The following is a 21,414-nucleotide window of genomic DNA, read 5'->3' on the forward strand; positions in this document are numbered from 1 at the left end:
TGACTATAATTCACAACAATTTATTGTATATTTTCAAATAGCTAGAAGAGCAGATTTTGGCCAGGCGCGGTGGCTCAAGCCTGTAATCCCAGCACTTTGGGAGGCCGAGACGGGCAGATCACGAGGTCAAGAGATCGAGACCATCCTGGCTAACACGGTGAAACCCCGTCTCTACTAAAAAATACAAAAAAACTAGCCGGGCGAGGTGGCAGGCGCCTGTAGTCCCAGCTACTCGGGAGGCTGAGGCAGGAGAATGGTGTAAACCCAGGAGGCGGAGCTTGCAGTGAGCTGAGATCCGGCCACTGCACTCCAGCCTGGGTGACAGAGCGAGACTCCGTCTCAAAAAAAAAAAAAAAAAAGGCAGATTTTGAATGTTTACAATGCAATGCAAATAATAAATGTTTTAGGTGATGGATATGTTAATTACCCTGATTTGGTCAATATACATTGTATACATGTATCACACTGTGCCCCATAAATATGTACAATTACAATGTGTCAATTAAAAATTAAAAAAATAAAAGATGCTATCAGTCTTCCACCTAGACTACTGCAAAGCACACAGCCATCCAAAAAGTTATGGGCCATATTAGCCCAACTCTACACTGAATTAAAAACATGAAAATGGACAACCTGGCATTTCAGAAACAAAGATATTCCAAGAAGAAGGAAAAGGAATTAAAGACATTGGAAATATTAAAACAGTGAAATCTGGTCAAACTATACAAATATCAACATGGCTACAATATTTGGAGAAAATAATTTTGCAGTAGTTGAATAGCTCCCAGCAATTCCTGAGAATGACCAAATTTATTCTATAGGAGACCAATAAATTCAAAATATTAGTATTCCTTCAATGTTCAGGAAAAGAATCTGTTTGATAACATACAACCTTGTTTTTTAATTCTTTGACAATGTCTCAGATATCGATTCTCTACCACTATTGGGGACTTCTGTCCTGTATTACACATCAAAATCACCTGTGGAACTAAAACAAAAAAATGCCAAGGGTCCTACCCAGACCTGCTGCCCCGAATTTCCAGGGTTAGGGCTCAAGCACCTCTTTTTCTTTTGAGATGGAGTCTTGCTCTGTTGCCCAGTCTGGAGTGCAGTGGCACAATCCTGGCTCAATGAAACCTCTGCCTCCCGGGTTAAAGCGATTCTCATGCCTCAGCCTCCCAAGTAGCTGAGATTACAGGCACGCATCATCACACCTAGCTAATTTTTGTATTTTTTAGTAGAAACAGGGTTTTGTCATGTTGGCCAGGCTGGTCTCGAACTCTCAGCCTCCACCTGCCTTGGCCTCCCAGAGTGCTGGGATTACAGGCGTGAATCACCGTACCCGGCCTCAAGCATCTCTTTCTCAGGCGATCATCATGCACACTAAAAGTTGAGAACACAACCCTACATCATAGGCAGATATAAAAATCTATCCATCCCCTCTCTCCTAGTCAAGGAATACATACACACACACACACACACACACACACACATACACACACACACAAATGGGTCATATTACTTGGTTAATTTAAAGTCAGTGAATACTAGATTTTCCCAAAGTCTACTGGACTTACTCCAAAAACACTGAGAGAAATTGCAAAGAGATCCATCCCCAGGGAGGCTGATTTGTATTCCTATGTGCTAATGTAAGACTAATTCTGTAAATGGATTGGTTTTGTGCCTTACTGTTAGAAATTTAATCTGTCTTCTCTTGTTTAATAGAAGAAGGGATAATTACTAAGAGCCAAAGCAGTAAAAAGTGAAGAAACTGACTTACAGTTTTTGTTCCCAATGTACATCTCCAGGGCAAAAAGAACATGAAAGATCTCTCTGGGTGGTGGTTTAAGAAACTGAGAAAAGCACCTTGAGTTCAAAGAAGAGATTTGCAATAACATTTTTACTAAATCTATGACTGAAAGGAGACTGTTTTCTACAGGCGTTTATCTCAACTTTCCACGTACTGCAAAAGCTGAGTGGAGTAGACCCACACAATCTCAATCAGAAGAAATAGATGAGTTTCAGTTTCACCTGTGTCTTCTTTGAGACTGGAAAAAAACTGGTTGGCTGGTGGGGGGGGGGGGGGGGAGGGGAAGGTCTGAAAGGCAGTCAAGATGAACAAGCATCCATTTATAATCCACAATTTGTCTCAAAATATATATTCTTATATACAAAAAGAAAAAAAGTCAGAAATAGACCAGGCACAGTGGCTCACATCTGTAATCCCAATACTGGGCGACTGAGATGGACAGCTCATTAGGGGCCAGGAGTTCAAGACCAGCCCAGGTAACATAGTGAGACATCGTCTCTAGAAAACATAGAAATAAATTAGCCAGGTGTGGTGGTGTGCACCTGTAGTCCCAGCTACTTAGGAGGCTGAGGTGGGAGGATGGCTTGAGTTTGGGAGGTCGAGGCTACTGAGCCATGATCACACCACAGCATTCCAGGCGAGGCAAAAAGAGAGAAATCCTGTCTCCAAAAAAAAAAAAAAAATGGAAGTCAGAAATACACCAAAATGTTAACAATAGTAGCCTCTAAGCAACGATATCAGTAAAGATTTTTATTTTGTTCTATTCTTCTTAATTTCCTAAATATTCCTATAGTGAGCACATGATATTTTCACAGATACAGAAAAGCAACACATTTTTCTTTTTTTTTTTTTTTTTTGAGATGGAGTCTCGCTCTGTCGCCCAGGCTGGAGTGCAGTGGCCAGATCTCAGCTCCCTGCAAGCTCCGCCTCCCGGGTTTACGCCATTCTCCTGCCTCAGCCTCCCGAGTAGCTGGGACTACAAGCGCCCGCCACCTCGCCCGGCTAGCTTTTTGGGGTTTTTTTGGTATTTTTCAGTAGAGACGGGGTTTCACCGTGTTCGCCAGGATGGTCTCGATCTCCTGACCTTGTGATCCGCCCATCTCAGCCTCCCAAAGTGCTGGGATCATAGGCTTGAGCCACCGCGCCCGGCCCACATTTTTCAAGTAAGGTAACTTATGTTCAAAATACTATCTAAATTCAGGGCCTCACCAGGTGCTAGGGGGAGCCAGGTGCTGTCAGCAAGTATATAAGAAATAGTCTACACTCAAAGAGCTAAAATCTTTTATAGAGGTAAGTCATTGTCATGTAAAATGAAATAAACACAGGAGACTACAACAGGCAATATAGATCGTCCCTAATGCACTCCAAAGTTCATTAGTAAGCCAACTATATAGAAGCCGGAAATCATTTCTCCAAACAAACAATGCTATAAAGAGCGGCTAAGCTCCCAAGCAGTCCACAAAAAAACAATTTATCTCTTAATACTTAACCTAATCCCCGTGCCTAGCTATGAGGAAGAGCAAAAGGGATTCAATAAATACTTGTTGATCGTATGTGCGGGTGATATAAGTGAAGTATAATACTACAGAATCTAACCAGCTCAGTGCCTTGCACACAGTAGATGCACAATAAATGTCCACGGAATTTGATTTATCCTTTTTTTACGAGAATAGGCTTTCCAGCTTCAAGACACATTCCCACTCCCTTGGAGACTCTGGCAAGGGAAGAAGGTAGAAGACGCTAACCTAAAGAAGGGCAAGTGCTGGGGGAAATCCCAGGAGGCTGGGTGTGGTGGTGGAGGGTGGTGTGAAGCCAAATGGGCTGGGCCTCTGCTTTGAGCCCCCTTTTAGTCTAAACGGGGATCTGAGCTTTAGGACATGACAGGAAGAGGAGAAGCTTCAGGTCCCACAGGGGTACCACAGTGGGTATGGTTTTGTGAAAAGAGTAAAGATATTCACATATAGGGGGCCCAAACACTGCAGGCACATTCCCACCATCAGGACTGGCTATAGAATTTGTGGGGCCCGTTGGTCAAAAATGATTAAGATCAATTTTTTTTTTTTTTTTGAGGCGGAGTCTCGCTCTGTCGCCCGGACTGGAGTGCAGTGGCCAGATCTCAGCTCACTGCAAGCTCTACCTCCTGGGTTTACGCCATTCTTCTGCCTCAGCCTCCCGAGTAGCTGGGACTACAGGCGCCCGCCACCTCGCCCGGCTAGCTTTTTGGGGTTTTTTTTGGTATTTTTCAGTAGAGACGGGGTTTCACCGTGTTAGCCAGGATGGTCTCGGCCTCCCAAAGTGCTGGGATTACAGGCTTGAGCCACCGCGCCCGGCCGATTAAGATCATTGAAAATGATCAAGGCAACAGAGCATTCAACTAAGTGTGGGTCCCAGCCACCACAGAACCTTTGCACTTGCCCGTCTTGGCCTAAAATCCCCTCCCCCAGATCTCTGTATGTTCAGTCCTCACCTCCTGTAGGTTCTCCATGAAATGTGACCTTCCCAGAAAGACCCTGTTGGACAGCACTACTTAAAATTACAGCCCCTCCTCTGGCAGATACACTCTATCCGTCTGCTTATTTTTTCTCCAGAACATTCATTACCTGACAATTATTTGTCCATTGTCTAACTCCCTCTTCCCCAGCATGTAAGTTATACAAGGGCACAGGTTTTTTTCTGTCTTGTTCGATGCTATATTCTTAGTGCCTGGGACAGTAGCTGGTCCTAAGAAGACACTTAATAAATATTTATGGGATGAATGAATGAAACCCGAGCTGCTTCAAGCAGCAGAGCCTTCCAGCCAAGACCAGATGAAAGTCACAAGTTGTTCTAGTATACACAGGCATTATTTCAAAAGGCTCATAAGTAGAGGCCTGCTAATTCGTGAATAACATGAAAAAATGAACGGCACTGAGGATAAGAACTTTTCGTTGGGGGAAAGGGAGAAATTTGGATTGGAGAAATCAGGGAAGAATTAACACAGGAGCCAGAACTCAAGCTGAGCTGTAAAAGGTAGGCAAAGAACAGGAAAGAGGCAAGGCAGTTATTCCAGGTAAGTCAGTTCATGAGTACACATTTGGTTTGGTCTGCTGTCTCACGGAATGTTGGCCAGAAGAAAAGTGTTCACATTAGGGAGCTTCCTTATTTGTGTTTAACTTAAAAACAGAAGACGGTTAAGCCATTAAATCTATCTTGTTGGCAACATAGATGCAGGATCTGACAGGTTAAATATTGACACAGTGAGTGATAAATATTGGCCAGCAGTATTAACACTTTCAGCAGACTTAAAACTCCATATCTTAACCCGGAAGGATGCTTTGAATGTTCAAGGGTTCTAACAACAATAGAGCCTTTATAAAGTTGCTGTCAGAAGCAGTGATTTTGCCCACATTATTTCAACTCAACAAATGTAGATAGGGCCCCTACTGTACTAGTACGGCAGGTGGAGGTAGAATAGTAAGGCAACAGATCCTGCCCCACAGGGATTCACAAGAGGCGGAAGTTAAGGGCTCATGGGTGAAAAGTTTCAGCAAAGAGGAAGTAAAATAGCATAGCAAACTCTGAGTACTAATGAAAATGGCACCAGCTTACATTTTTTGGGCCCTTACGGTACTCCAGGTTTGGTGCTAAGTTCCAGGCCTATTTCATGACCTCTTCACGAGATAGGTACTAAAAGGCATCTTTAAAATTAGAGGTGCCCCAAAGGTTGTATGCTACTCATAGAGAACCTAGTAGTACCTAATGTGGTGATTCTGAAGGGATCGGAAGAGACCAGGGAAGTGAATTCCAGGAAGACAGGGAAGGCCTTTTCCAACAACATGAAACAGATTCGGATGTGCCCTCCAGATCCGCCAGTATGTAGGTCCCGTCTATTTTTAGAATACAACAAACCCTTGAATAACACGGGTTTGAACTGCTTGGGTCCACTTGTATGCAGGTTTTTTCCATAAACTTTGCATCGAATGTGCCTGCCTCTCCTTGTACCTCTGCCACCAAGACAGCAAGACCAATCCCTCCATCGCAGCAGCAGCCTACCCAGCGTGAAGGCAATGAGAATGATGGCCTTTTGATGAGCCACTTCCACTTAATGAATAAACACATTTTCTCTTCTAATTTTATTAATGACACTTTCTCCTCTAGCTTACTTTATTGTAAGGCTACAGTATGTAACACACATAAAATACAAAATATGCATTATCTGACTGCTATCTCTAAGGCTTCTGGTCAACAGTAGGCTATTCGTAGTTCAGTTTTGGGAGAGTCAAAAGTTACACGCAGATTTTTTACTGCAAGGGGGTCAGTTTCCCTAACCCCCCAGTTGTTCAAAGGTCAACTGTGCTTGATTTACTTCTTTACTATTTTTGGCATCAATGCCTATACCTCTAAGGTGCTACAAATGGAAAGCCTTGAGAAGCAGGACCTTAAAGCAAAGGAGGCTATACAGTAGAGTATAATGTCTGAAACTTGCCTGTTCATGCCAGTCATCCGATTTCAGGACCCCTCCCCTGGTGAGGGAGTTGGCAGGTCTGGGGAGGGTCCAGAACCTTATTATAACAAAGCCTGAAGGGATTCTTAGGCCAACTCAAGTGCACGTGGTGAAACTTTGAATTGAAAAGACCTGGATCCAAATTCAATCCCCAGAATCTATCAGCTGGGGTAACGCTGGGCAAGTTACAGAGAATCTGAGTTTCTTCATTTGTAAAAGAAGAGTTAAAATCTGCCTCACAGGATTGTTACATTCGAATTAGGGCAGAGCACAGGACTAAACACTTGGTAAAAACTCAAATAGGAGCTATTAATGCTATTTGAGTAAACTACATATTACATGAAAGAGGCCGTTATTTCTTGAAACAGTTTGCCACTTAAAGAATTATTCTCGGCTGGGCACCGCGGCTCACATCTGTAATCCCAGCACTTTGGGAGGCCAAGGCAGGCGGATCACAAGGTCAAGTGATCGAGACCATCCTGGCTAACACAGTGAAACCCCGTCTCTACTAAAAATACAAAAAGAAATTAGCCGGGCGTGGTGGTGGGCGCCTGTAGTCCCAGCTACTGGGGAGGCTGAGGCAGGAGAACCTGGAAGACGGAGCTTGCAGTAAGCCAAGATCGCGCCACTGCACTCCAGCCTGGGCGACAGAGCGAGACTCAGTCTCAAAAAAAAAAAAAAAAAGAATTATTATTCTCAATTGGGAGGATCACTTGAGCCCAGGAGTTTGAGACCAGACTGGGCAATACAGGGAGACCTTGTCTCTACCAAAAAATTTAAAAAATTAGCTGAGTGTGGTGGTGCATGCGTGTAGTCCCAGCTAGGCGGGATGCTGAGGGAAGAGGATGGCTTGAGCCAGGCAGTTGGAGGCTGCAGTGGGCCGGGAGGGCAACACTACACTGTAGCCTGGGCAACAGGTCAAGACCCTGTCTCAAAAAAAAAAAAAAACAAAAAAAAAAAACAACAAAAAAAAGTGGGTTCCCAAATGGAAAGCTGTAGGGACTTCCTTTGGGCCTAATTTAAATCAAACCATTAGAACCTGGTACCTTGTCCTCTTAATCTGTGAGCCACGGATGCATTTCAGCTGTTCTTGATTTTCCCAACTTTTTGAAGGGGGTTATTTTTAACGGACAGAGGGTCCCCAGCTTCCTCCAGATTCTCCAAGGGATCCATGTCCCACAAAAAGATAAACTCTATCCTAATTAAAGTGCCCAAGAGATTCTTCCTCCTCTTCTTCCTTTTTTTCTGAGTTAATTTTTTTGAATACGTGCACGGTTACAAAAATTAAATAGTACAAACAGTATACAAAGAAAAGGTAAAATTCCTTCCTATCCATTACCCGGGTCCTCCTTTTCAAAGGCAACCTTTGTTCCAAGTTTAGGTAGCCTTCAAGAGCAGGTTTCTCAACCCCACACTTACTGACATTTTGGCTTGGATAATTTTCTGTGCGTGCTGTCCTGTTCACTGTAGGATGTTCACGAGCATCTCTGGCCTCTAACCACTAGATGCCCAGTAACATGCACACAAACACATCCCGATGAGGCACCCAAAAATGTCTGCAGACACTGCCACATATGGGGGAACAAAATCGCCCTGGTTGAGAAGCGCTGCTTCCAGAAAGATCCTATGCACGCACAAACATCGGTGTTGGTGCGTCTACTCATTTTCTCGGACAACTAATGGCACAGAGTTACTCTCCAAATCACTGCAGGGTTTGTCCTGGGGGCGGGGGCCGGCGCAGGCATCCGGGGGCGGGGTGGGGGAGGCGACGGCCACTCACCAGGTCGCGGATGAGCTGGTCCACCAGCTGCTCCCTGCCCCCGGCACCCTCGCGGGCCAGAGGGGAACGGGAGCGGCTCGCCACGTCCTGCCCCTCGGTCCGAGTCGCCCGCGCTGCCGGGGGTCTCCCCGCGCCCTCCAGGAGACCCTGGGCCAGCGCCGGGTCCCCCGAGGCCTGTTCGCCGCGCCCGGGGACCACCTCCAGCCGCCGAGCCCGCCTCTCGGCAGCCTCGGGCCGTCGCCGCTTCCTCGGCGCCTGGGCCTGCGCCAGCTCCTCCTGCCAGCGCCGACGGAACTCATCCAGGCTGCAGTCGTCCATATTCGCTGCTCCCGGCGCTCCACGTTCTCCTCGGTTCCACCGGGTGCCACGGGACAGTCCCTCCCAGGGAAGTGTCCGCCGCGGCCGGAAGCCGCCGTAGCCGCAGCTCTAGGGTTCCGGGTGGGCGGCTACGCCCCCGCCACGCCCCCCGCGCTGCCCCTGTGCGCAAGTGGTGGTCTGGCTTGTGGCGCCCAGGCGGAGGTCTACGCAGCTCCTCCTCAGCCGGTCAGCTCTCCTGCCTATCACTTTTGCTAAGCTCTGACTTTTGGCCCAGCATTGTTCCTTCATTCAACAAACATGCATTGAGCGACTACTATATGCCAGGCACCGAGAATTCAGCATTTAAATCTGCAAAACAAAACAAAAAACCCTGACGTCTGGGAGCATGCGTTTAAGTGGGAAGGGAGACTTTAAACAAAGAAATATGAACATTTGAATCAGTGATAGGTATTAGGAAGAAAACAAAATAAGGTAAGGTAAGGGGGTTAAGGATTGATAGTGAAAGTCTCTTTAAGATGTTATTTAAATTAAAAGAGAATCAATGGGTGGATAAAGAAACTGGTATATACATATGGTGGAATACTACTCAGCCATAAAAAGGAATGAATTCACAGCATTCGTAGCAACCTGGATGGGGTTGGATACTATTATTCTAAGTGAAGTAACTCAAGAATGGAAAACCAAACGTCGTATGTTCTCACTCATAAGTGGGAGCTAAGCTGTGAGGATGCAAAGGCATAAGAATGACACAGTGGACTTTGGAAACGGGGGAGAGGGGAGAGTGGGAAGGTGGGGAGGGATAAAAGACCATAACTTGGGTTCAGTGTCTACTGCTTGGGTGATGGGTGCACCAAAATCTCACAAATCACCACTAAAGAACTTACTCATGTAACCAAATACCACCTCTTACCAAAAAACCTATAGAAAAAAAAAAGTTAAAAAAAAAATCTGAAAGAGAAACCAGCCAAGGGAAGGTCAGATCTTAGGAGAGAGATTTCCAGAAGGAAATCCAAGGGCTTTAAGATGGGAAAGAAAGTGACATACGATGGCATTCCACTTAAAAATGTTTTCTTTGCACCTGAATTCCCTCAGCAGGGAAGTTTCCCCCCCACCTTGACCTGGTTAACTCCTACACATCTTTCATATCTCAACTCACATTTCACTTAATCTTCCAACCTCCACTCAAGAAACATCAGATATCCCTGTTATTCATTCTCACAGCATCCTGTACTTCTCATCATAATACATAACACAATTTGTAATTTTATTTTTATGTGTGTATATATATACATAAAAATATATGTCCCTTCCCTTCTAGAATGGCAACTCTTAGCTTTGAGGCTGGTGATTAATACATGCTCAATAAATGTTTTGTTTTGTTTTGTTTTTGAGATGGAGTCTCACTCTGTCGCCCAGGCTGGAGTGCAGTGGCACGATCTCAGCTCACTGCAAGCTCCGCCTCCCGAGTTCACGCCATTCTCCTGCCTCAGCCTCCCAAGTAGCTGGGACTACAGGCACCCGCCACCACGCCCAGCTGATTTTTTGTATTTTTAGTAGAGACGTGATTTCACTGTGTTAGCCAGGATGGTCTCGATCTCCTGACCTCGTGATCCGCCTGCCTCGGCCTCCCAAAGTGCTGGGATTACAGGCGTGAGTCGTGGTAAATGTTTACTGAATGAGTAACAACGCTTTAAGATGAGAACTATTCTTGTCCCCCACTTTACAAATGAGGAAACTGAGGCATAAAAATTTGGCAAACTTGTCCAAAATCACACAGCTGGTAATTTGCAGATCCAGGACTCTTTTTTTTTTAAAACTCTAGACATGACCTGTTAATCATTAAATTATACAGCCCACATGCCTAGGCCTAGGCCAGCTAAGAATCGCATGGCTGCCTCTAGTTACCATGATTTTTTTTTTCAATGTAGTAATAGTAATGGCATGACCTGGGCTCTACAGTCAAACAGACAGATTCAGGTGGGAATCCCGGCACCCCCATTTCTTCATATCTCATTTCTTCTAGCAATGCCACTTCTAGGAATTTACCCTAAGGGAAGAAAATTGAGCATGAGTCCAAAGAATACTTAGGTGAATATTTACTGAAACATTGTTTATAGAACTGAAAATCAGAAGCAATCTAATTGCCGACAATAGACAAGACATTGATTAAATAAACTGTGCTCCGTTAGAATGTAAGAAAGATCCTGGCTGGGTATGGTGGCTCACGTCTGTAATCCCAGCACTTTGGGAGGCCGAGGCTGGTGGATCACCTGAGATCAGGAGTTCAAGACCAACCTGGCCAACATGGTGAAACTCTGTACTAAAAATACAAAAATTAGCTGGGCGTGGTGGCACATACCTGTAAACTCAGCTACTCAGGAGGCTAAGGCAAGAGAATCGCTTGAACCCTGGAGGCGTAGGTTATAGTGAGCCAAGATCGTGCCACCGCACTCCAGCCTGGGTGACAGAGCAAGACTCCATCTCAAAAAAAAAAAAAAAAGGGAAAAGAAGGAAGGAAGGAAGGAAGAAAAGAAATGCCAGCTCCCTAAGAGTAGAGGGCTGATCTATTTTGTTATTTTGTTAACTACTGTGTTTTCACCACCCAAAACAGTGCCTGGAATATAGTAGCTGCTCAATAAATAATGAATGAATAAATGAACTACTGTGCAGCTATTAAATGTTACATTGGAGAAGAAAATTTTATCACATGAAAAGAATTTCACAATATAGCAAGTGAAAAAAGTCAGGCTATATAATCATATATACAGTATAACCTGTGTTGCATCTTTTTTTTTAAGTGTGTATGTGCATTCTAAAAGGAAGAATATACACCCAAACATGCATGGAAGAAATTTCTAGAGAAGGTAAGATTATGGGTGATTATCATGTTCTTTTTCTTTATCTCTATGTTCTAATTTTATTTTCCTTTTTTTTTCTCTCTTCCTTTCTTTTGAGACAGGATCTCGCTCTGTCACCCAGGCTGGAGTGCAGTAGTGCAACCTCAGCTTACTGCAACCTCCACCTTCCAGGCTCAATCAATCCTCCTGCCTCAGCCTCCCGAGTAGCTGGGACTACAGGCATGCACTAACATGCCCAACTAATTGTTGTTGTTTGTAGAGAGGGTTTTGCCATGTTGTCCAGGCTAGTCTCGAACTCCTGGGCTCAAACAATCTGCCTACCCCGGCCTCCTAAAATGCTCGGATTACAGGTGTGAACCAACATGCACAACCGTATAGTCTAATTATCTACAGTGAATGTTGTCCAAGCCTGGGTTCTCACAGTAAGCAAGTCTGAGCCCTGGGTTTGTAGGGAGCTAGCTTATTTAGAGAAGTGATTCTAGAGCAGAGGCCTGGGAGACTAAGAAGAGTGAGACAAGGAAGAAGGGACAGTTAATTGAAAGAGCATCTTTGAGCCGGGAGTGGTGGCTCATGCCTGTAATCCCGGCACTTTGGGAGGCTGAGGTGGGCAGATTGCTTGAGATCAGGAGTTTGAGACTAGTCTGACCAACATGGTGAAATCCTGTCTCTACTAAAAATACAAAAATTAGTGGGACATGGTGGCGGGCGCCTGTAATCCCAGCTAGTCGGGGGGCTGAGGTAGGAGAATTGCTTGAACCTGGGAGGTGGAGGCTGCAGTTAGCTGAGATCGCACCACTGCACTCCAGCCTGGGCAACAGTGTGAGACTGTCTCAAAAAAACAGCAACAAAAGAAAGAGCATCTTTGAGTTGTCCTACCATGGCAATTTAGGCTCATTCCACTAGCACCTTCTAAGGAGCCTTAGAACACAGCTCAGAATTGTCTTCCCAAGAGATAAGAACCAGAAGAGGGAAGCATTTGTCCAGTGACTCTCATCCCCTGCTAGAGAAAGGCTAAGCCAGGAGCTTTAACAACCTCCCACTTCTAGATTGTGTATAAGTGAATGGATTATCATGGATGTTCCATACCAAGGCAGCAGAGATGCTCTGGGGCAAAAAGCAGGAGGTGCTCTGCGCAGCTAACAGGAACGACCGTCAGGTTACACGTGTGCAAAGCCAGCTGCTACAGCAATGACTAAGGTAAAAGATGAGTCAAGTGATGCAAGATGGAACGTAAGCATCCCATGCAAATAAGCATTCTGTCCCTTTTTTTTTCTGTAAAGGTTTTATTATACACAGAAAGGGAAGAAGACTCAGTTTTTCTTGGCAGCCATTCACTTCCTGGAGGTCAAGACATTGCCCAGCTCCTCTCGCTTCTGATGGTGCAGATGTGTGTCCCCGCTCTCTTCTTAATGAACTTGAGAGTCCACTTTTTCTTGGAGACCTTGAACAGTTCCAAGGTGCATCACTTATATGGAACAAAGCCACACACCTCTCACTTATATGGAACAAAGCCACACACCTCTCACTTATATGGAACAAAGCCACACACACCTCTCACCTCATGTCCCTCACGAACTTTCTGTGCTGCGGTGGGGTGCCGTGCTTGCTCACATTCTTGGTCCTCACCTTGTGGCCCGCATTGAGACCCACAGACATGGGAGACCACAGAACCATGGCTGCTGCTCATCAATGGCTGCTGACAATAAGTATTATTTGTAATAAAAATTAAAATGAGGCCGGGCGCAGTGGCTCACGCCTATAATCCCAGCACTTTGGGAGGCCGAGGCGGGCGGATCACGAGGTCAGGAGATCGAGACCATCCTGGCTAACACGGTGAAACCCCGTCTCTACTAAAAATACAAAAAATTAGCCGGGCATAGTGGCGGGCGCCTGTAGTCGCAGCTACTCAGGAGGCTGAGGCGGGAGAATGGCGTGAACCCGGGAGGCGGAGCTTGCAGTGAGCCGAGATCGCGCCACTGCACTCCAGCGTGGGCAGCAAAGCAAGACTCCGTCTCAAAAAATAAAAATAAATAAAAATAAAAATGAGCTAATTTTTCCCCATTCTGCTAGCATTCCATTCATCCCATATACCTTCCATGTGAAATTCATGGGTCAAACTTGCTTTGAGTATCTACTTGCAAGTCAAAAGCTAAATATCACTTTTCTGGTATCTCTAGATGTTATGGACCATCTAACACTTAAAACAGAAAGCAAACTGGAATTTTTTTTTAAAAAATGGGGTCTCGCTCTGTCACCCAGGCTGGAGTGCAGTGGCATGATCATAGCTTACCGCAGCCTCGAACTCCTGGGCTCAAGTGATCCTCCTGCCTCAGCCTCCCAAGTAGCTGTAACTACAAGAGCATGCCACTATCTCAGACTAATTTTTAAGTTTTTAGTAGAGACGAAGTTGGTTATCTATTTGGTCTTGAACTCCTAGCCTCAAGCAATCCTCATGCCTCAGAGGATTACAGGCATAAGCCCCCAAGCCCAGCCTCAAACTGGAAAATTTTAAACACTAAATTATGCTGGTCAAGATCAATGTTTCCTGTTGCCCCTTTAAAAGAATTTTTACAGGGACAGTGCCGGCAGGCTAATGGGACCATTAGTCACCCAGAGAAAATGAAAGAGAGAGAGAGAGAAGCATGCTAAGAGGAAGGAAAATATTGTCTTTTTTTTAGTATTGCCCACCATTCACTGACTATATTTATGTTGATTTTATATCTTTCCAGTAGTAAACTCCTGGACCTCCATTTCCTCAAATGAAAAATAAAGACAGAAATATTTTTCTTTCAGAATAACTGTAAGGCTGATAAAATGCCTATAAAACTCTTAGCATCCATAAAACATAATGTAGGCATTCGATAAATGATGTCTATGATCCATATTAATACGGCAGATAGAGATTGCATCTAACCTGTGCTCTGTAAGTCTTCTATTCCACGGGACTCCACCTTTTACCACATTGAGGGTATACTTTGCAAGCTCAATCTGTTAAAGTTCTTTGTTTGCAAGGAACAGATACCAAGTCTTGCTACCTTAAGAAAAAAGGAATTAAACTCAGAGGATGGTTCACCAAGTTAAACGAAAAGAGGAATAACCAGACCCTTGGAATGCCAAGAACCAGATCAGATTCAGGGATTTCATCATGGGAACTGTGAACCATCCTGTAGGATGGGATTGCTGCCTGTCTTCCATATCCTAGGATTCGAATTCCCAGAGCAGAGGTTCTCAGAGTGTGGCCCCTGAACCAGCAATACCTGGGAGCTTGTTTGGAATGCAAATTCTCAGCCCAGACCACTAAATTGGAAAGGCTAGGGGTCCAACTCCAGCAATTTGTGTTTTTAACAATCTGTCCCTGTGATTCTGATGTATAACCCAGTTTGAGAACCACTCTCCTGGAGAACCATCTGATTGGCCTAAGGGAGTCATATTCCCAGCCCTTGGGAGAGCAGGGAGGGGTTTACAATGTCCTGGATTTCCAGGATTTCCATGCCACCATGCCTTGCTAATTTTTAAAATTTTTTTTGTAGAGACAGTGTCTTGCTATGTTGTCCAGGCTGGTCTTGGACTCCTGGCCTCAAGCAATCTTCTCACCTCAGCCTGCTGAGTTGCTGGGATTTCAGGCATAAGCCACCATGCCCAGCCTGCCTCCCTCTTAGAAGGATACTTATGATTACAAAGGGCCCACCTGGCAATCCAGGATAACCTCTTCATCTCAAGATCCTTAATTTAGTGACATTGGCAAAAAACTTTTTTTTTTTTTAATTGAGACAGTCTCCCTCTGGAGTACAGTGGCATGATCCCAGCTCACTGCAATCTCTGCCACCCGGGTTCAAGCAATTCTCATGCCTCACCCTCCGGAGTAGATGGGATTACAGGTGCCCACCACCATGCCCAGCTAATTTTTTGTATTTTTACTAGAGACAGGGTTTTGCCATGTTGGCCAGGCTGGTCTTGAACTCTTGACCTCAAGTGACCCGCCTGCCTCAGTCTCTCAAATTGCTGGGATTACAGACGTGAGCCACCACACCTGGCCAACATTTGCAAAAATCTTTTGCCATTTAAGGTAACATTCACAGGTTCCACGGATTAGTACTTGGATATTTTTGAGAGGCCATTATTCAGCCTACAGCAGATGGACTTCAGTAACCACAGACTGATATGCCTACAGATGACCCCAGGAAACAAAAGTGGCTCAAATGGGCCAGGTGTGGACTGTAACAAGCTGGAGAATGGATGCCCATGCACAGTGCAAAGCCAATTTTTTGTTTGTTTGTTTGTTTGAGATGGAGTTTCGCTCCTGTTGCCCAGGCTGGAGTACAAAGGCACGATCTCAGCTCACTGCAACCTCCACCTCCCGGGTTCAAGAGATTCTCCTGCTTCAACCTCCCTAGTAGCTGGAATTACAGGCATTTGCCACTACCCCCAGCTAATTTTTTGTATTGTTAGTAGAGACGGGGTTTCACCATGTTGGTCAGGCTGGTCTCGAACTCCTGACCTCAGGTGATCCACCCACCTCGGCCTCCCAAAGTGCTGGAATTACAGGTGTGAGCCACCAAGCCCAGCCACACAAAGCCAATATTACTCTCCTCTACTCAATTGTTGCATCTTAGCCCACATCTTCCAAAATTCAATGTCTTGATTCTTAATTATGAAAAATTATTATTGTTAGCAACTAATTTCATTTTTTAAACAAAGATGTTTATTTAAAAGTGTACATTGCATTCAGTGGCCTTCAAAGCAACCAGTAGCTGGGTACAGTGGCTCATACCTATAATCCCAATGCCTTGGGAGACTGAGGCAGGAGAATGGCTTGAGGCCAGGAGTTCAAGACCAGCCTGGGCAACATAGTGAGGCCCCCATCTTTATAAAATATTAAAAATTACAATTAACCAGGCATGGTGGTACATGCCTATAGTCCTAGCTACTCGGGAGATTGAGGCAAGAGGATCCCTAGAGCCCAGGAGTCTGAGGTTGCCGTGAGCTGTGATCATTCCATTGCACTCCAACAGAACAAGACCCTCTCTCTTAAAAAAAAAAAGAAAAAAAGAAAAAGCGGCCAGGCACGGTGGCTCATGCCTGTAATCCCAGAACTTTGGGAGGCTGAGGTGAGTGGATCACCTGAGGTCAGGAGTTCGAGACCAACCTGGCCAACTTGGTGAAACCCCATCTCTACTAAAACTACAAAAAATCAGCTAGGCATGGTGGTGCGTGCCTGTAATCCCAGCTACTCAGGAGGCTGAGGCAGGAGAATCGCTTAAACCCGGGAGGCGGAGGTTACAGTGAGCTGAGATTGCACCACTGCACTCCAGCCTGGGTGACAGAGCGAGACTCCATCTCAAAAAAAGAAAAAAAAGCAAACAAGCAAAGAGTAGTTTATTCTTGAACAAGCCATGAGTTGAGTCAAAACTCCCTTCAACTTACATTGCTACTTCCTCCCCTCTTGTAAGTAGAGACTGAAGAATCACACCTCATTTGGGATCACTAATGTGTGAACATCAGGAAATTAATATGAAAATGAAAATGAAGAAATGGTGATGATTTCTAAGTGCGTTGTTTAGAAACATGAACAAAACATCACAATGATGTGAGTGGCCATTCTGAATGTCAGCCTTACCTGGATGCATCCCTTGCTGTAGACATGATTGCTCTGTTGCTGTTTTATGCTTTCATATTAGCAAAATACAAAATTCTGCAAAAAACATTTTTTTAAACTGGGCTTGAAATAAAAGAAAAACGATCTGTAGCAAAAAAAAAAAAAAAAATTCCTTGTTCTTGAGAACTTTCCCATCAATAATTCCGTTTTTTAAAAATGCTGCACAGACGGGATTCAGCGTCAGCTGCCACTTACAGACTTAGTCATTCAAAAGAGGCTTGTCCCATATGGACCCAACTCCCTTCCCACCTCTCTTTCTCTCTCCTCAACCCCCTCTTGCTTTTATTAAAGCCCCTTCCCTTTTCATCTCTCCAGTCTGGTTCCAAAGTCTCTCCCTCTGAAAGTGTTACCCTCCCCCAGAGGAAAAAAAAACGGGTTCCATCATCCTTGGGTCTCCTCTCTCTCTCTCTCTCACCTCTCCCCTCGTTTTATTTGTCTTGAGAATTCAATTCCAGCCTGATGCTCATGAGAGACACTTTGCTCAGTTACTGCTGGCGCCGAAGGAGGAGACAATGGCGTGGGTCCCCAGGATAAGTGCCCAGACTCCAGCTCAGACCCTGGGACAGCAAGAGCCAGTCTCCTTGCCTGTCTACTTCAGAAGCAAGGCACCAGGACAAACTTGTGTAGCCATCCAAGTCTGGGCTCACATGAAGCAAAGATACTCTTGTCATTAGCATGACTTTAACTCTCATTCCTGTGAAACAAAGAACATCAAAAATTTTTATTGATTATTTATTTATTTATTTATTTAGAGACAGCGTCTCACTCTGTCACCCAGGCTGGAGTGCAGTGGCGTCATCTTGGCTTACTGCAACCTCCGCCTCCCAGGTTCAAGCAATTGTCCTGTCTCAGCCTCCTGAGTAGCTGGGACTACAGTTGCCCACCACCCTGCCTGGCTCATTTTTGTATTTTTAGTAGAGACGGGGTTTCACCATATTGGTCAGGCTGGTCTCCAACTCCTGACCTTAGGTGACCTACCCCCCTCGGCCTCCCAAAGTGCTAGGATTACAGGCATGAATCACCCCGCCCGGCCTCAAAATTATTTTCTTTATTCCAAGTCATCGCTCCTAATTTATTAAATTCCAAATTATTCCTCTTATCTTATTTCTTTGCAACCCAACTAAGTTTTTCCCATCTCAGCACACGATGCTGCTACATTGATGCTTCAGCCAAGAACTTGAGTTCTTACTCTCCCTCACCTCTCACATCAAGGCCTGAGAATTTTTTTTTTTTTTTTTTTTTTTTTTTTTAGATGGAGTCTTGCTCTGTCACCCAGGCTGGAGTGCAGTGGCAGAATCTCTGCTTTCTGCAACCTCCACCTTCTGGCTTAAAGCCACTCTTTTACCTCAGCCTCCTGAGTAGCTAGGATTACAGGCACCCACCACCAGGCCTGGCTAATTTTTGTATTTTAGTAGAGACTGGGTTTCACCATGTTGGCCAGACTGGTCTCGAACTCCTGGTCTCAGGTGATCTGCCCACCTTGGCCTCCCAAAGTGCTGGGATTACAGGCATGAGCCACCATGACTGGCTCAAGTCCTGATAATTCTACTTTGAAAATATATCTTGAGGCCAGGCAAGGTGGCTCACACTTATAATCCCAGCAATTTGGGAGGCTGAGGCAGGAAGATCGCACGGGCCTTAGGAGTTTGAGAACATCCTGGGCAACGTAGGGCAACCTTGTCTTTAAAAATAATAATTAAAAAAAATTAGCCGGGCATAGCGGTGGATGCCAGTAGCCCCAGCTACTAGGGAGGCTGAAGCCAGAGGACTGATGGAGCCCAGGAGGTCGAGGCTGCAGTGAGCTGAGATTGCACCACCGCACTCCAGCCTGGAAGACAGAGCAAGACTGTCAAAAAAAAAAAAAAAAAATTGTAAAAAGAAAAGAAAACAAAAGAAAGAAAAACTGTATCTTCAATCTGTTCACTTCTGTTCTCTCTATCTCCCTCACCATCATCCTAGTCCAAGGAGGGTCACCAGGTAAAATGCAAGACACAGTTAAAGTGGAATTTCAGATAGACAATGAATTATTTTAGTGTAAGTATACCCATGCAAAATTTAAATTTTAGATAAAGAGTAATTTTGTCCTATGCGATATTTGGGATATATTATACTAAAAATATTCTTGGCTTATCTGAAAGTCAAATTTAACTGGGCATCCTGTATTTCTCTTTGCTAAATCTGACAACCCTAAATCCAAGGCACCATCATGGAGCCTAGCCCGCTGCAGAATCTCCCCACTGCTCTCCCCTTCTCAACTGTTGCTTCTGCCAATGAATCACAGAGCTGCCAGAGAGCTTTTGGAAAAGTGAATCAGGTCAGGACATTTTCTGTTCAAAATACCTAAAGGTACCTCCACTGTTCTTGAAATAATAAACGAGATCATATTTACAACAGCTTTATTGAAATATAATACACTTACTGCACCATCCATCCATTTAAAGCATACAATTCAATGTATTTTAGAGTATGCACAGATATATGTCACCATTGCCACAATTTTATAATACTCTCATCACCCCCCAAAAGAAACCCTACTCACTTTAACCATCACCTCCAGTCCTCCCTCGGCAATCTTCATTATGCTTTCTGTCTCTGTAGATTTCTCTATTCCAGACATTTCATATAGATGGAATCATACAATATGTGACCTTTTGTGTCTAGTCTCTTTCATTTAGTATAATCTTTTCCAGGCTCATCCCATTCCAGCATGTATCAATACTTCATTCCTTTTCATTGCTGAATAATATTCTATTGTGTGGATAGACTAAAATTTGTTTTTCAATCCATCTGTTTAAAAATGATCCCTATTTTACAGACATTGATGGGCACTTGAGTTGCTTCCATCTTTTGGCTATTAAGAATAATGCTTCTGGCCGGGCGTGGTGGCTCAAGCCTGTAATCCCAGCACTTTGGGAGGCCCAGGCGGGCGGATCACGAGGTCAGGAGATCGAGACCATCCTTGCCAACACGGTGAAACCCCATCTCTACTAAAAAATACGAAAAAACTAGCCGGGCGAGGTGGCGGGCGCCTGTAGTCCCAGCTACTCGGGAGGCTGAGGCAGGAGAATTTGCATAATTCCGGGAGGCAGAGCTTGCAGTGAGCCGAGATCTGGCCACTGCACTCCAGCCTGGGCGACAGAGCGAGACTCCATCTCAAAAAAAAAAAAAAAAAAAAAGAATAATGCTTCTGACCAGGTGCTGTGGCTCACGCCTGTAATCCTAGCACTTCGGGTGGTTGGATTGCTTGAGCTCAGGAGTTCAAGACCAGCCTGGGCAACATGTCCAAATCCTATCTTTACAAAAAAAATACAAAAATTAGCCAGGTGTGGTGGTGCACACCTGTAGTCCCAGCTACTTGGGGGACTGAAGTGGGAGGCTAACTTGAGCTTGGGAGGTCGAGGCTGCAGTGAGCCATGTTTGTACCACTGCACTCCAGCCTGGGCAACAAAGTGAGACCCTGTCTTTTAAAAAAAAAAAAATTGTTAAACAAAAAAGAAATACGCATCTACGAAGATTCCTGTACAGGTTTTTGTGTAGGCATAGTTTCTTATTTCTCCTGGGTAAATCGTTAGGAGCAGAATTGCTGGGTTAAATACTTTAAAAATCATGTTTAATCACTTGAGGACCTGCCATGTATCACTTTACATCCCCACCAGCACTGTGTGAGGGTTCCAGTGTGTATTTTATATCTTCTCATTCAAACTTCTCTGTAGTCTGAAAAAAGCTAACTTCTTTTCCACCTTGGGGGCTTTTGAACCTACTTCCCTCTTCCTAAAACACTCTTCCTGCATCACTCTTCAGTGAGGTTCCCTCTTCATCCTTCAGCTCTCAGTTCAAACGTGACCCCCCTGACCATCGATCTAAGTAATGCATTCACACACAATTATCCCTATCACTGAAACAGAGCTGTACCTCAATAGATAAGTGGTTTTATTTATTATCTGTTTGTTTTGTCTGTCTCCCCCATCAGGATGTGGGCTCCCTGAGGCTGGGGGCCATGCCTATCTTGTTCATCAGGGCATCCTCATTCCCTTTCATACAGCCTGGTTCCTAGAGTGTCCTAGAGAGTAAATCTTGCTTGGTGGAATGAATGAATCAATGAATGAATGAATGATGGAGCTCAGAGAGAGCAGAAGGTGTTTCTGAGATTTGTGTCCACACACAGCAGATGCTCAATAAATATTTGTGCTGCTAAGCCTGGCGCAGTGGCTCACACCTGTAATCTCAGCACTTTGGGAGGCCGTGGCAGGAGGATCACTTGAGCCCAGGAGTTCAAGACCAGCTTGGGCAACATAGCAAGACCTCGTCTCTACAAAAAGAAAAAAATAGCCAGCCATGATAGCGCATGCCTGTATTCCCAGCCACTCGGAAGGCTGAGGTGGGAGAATTGTTTGAGCTCAGGAGATGAAGGGTTGCAGTGAGCCATGATCATGTCCCTGCATTCCAGCCTGGGTGACAGAGTGAGACCCTATCTCAAAAAAAGCAAAAAACAACAACAACAAAAAACAC

General features: G+C 44.8%; 1 protein-coding gene across 7 annotated transcripts in view; it reads right to left on the reverse strand.

Annotated features, from left to right (window-relative positions):
- FBXW8 (F-box and WD repeat domain containing 8) overlaps positions 1–8,490 on the reverse strand; it is a 123,664-nt gene extending 115,174 nt beyond the window's left edge. For 4 of the 7 annotated variants that reach the window (XR_004439556.1, XM_033220457.1, XM_033220458.1 and 1 more), the window contains exon 1: positions 8,074–8,489. Coding sequence is in view for 6 of the 7 variants with exons in the window: in XM_033220457.1 (XP_033076348.1) it covers positions 8,074–8,391 (318 nt within the window). In the remaining variant the exon portion in view is untranslated. Of the gene's footprint in view, positions 1–1,780; positions 1,956–8,073 lie in introns of those variants that run through there. The other 3 variants (XM_033220455.1, XM_033220460.1, XM_033220456.1) reach the window with 3 other exon arrangements.
- Positions 8,491–21,414: the final 12,924 nt, after the last annotated feature.

This window comes from Trachypithecus francoisi, unplaced genomic scaffold (assembly GCF_009764315.1).
Source record: "Trachypithecus francoisi isolate TF-2019V2 unplaced genomic scaffold, Tfra_2.0 Lachesis_group11, whole genome shotgun sequence".
NCBI lineage: Eukaryota > Metazoa > Chordata > Mammalia > Primates > Cercopithecidae > Trachypithecus > Trachypithecus francoisi.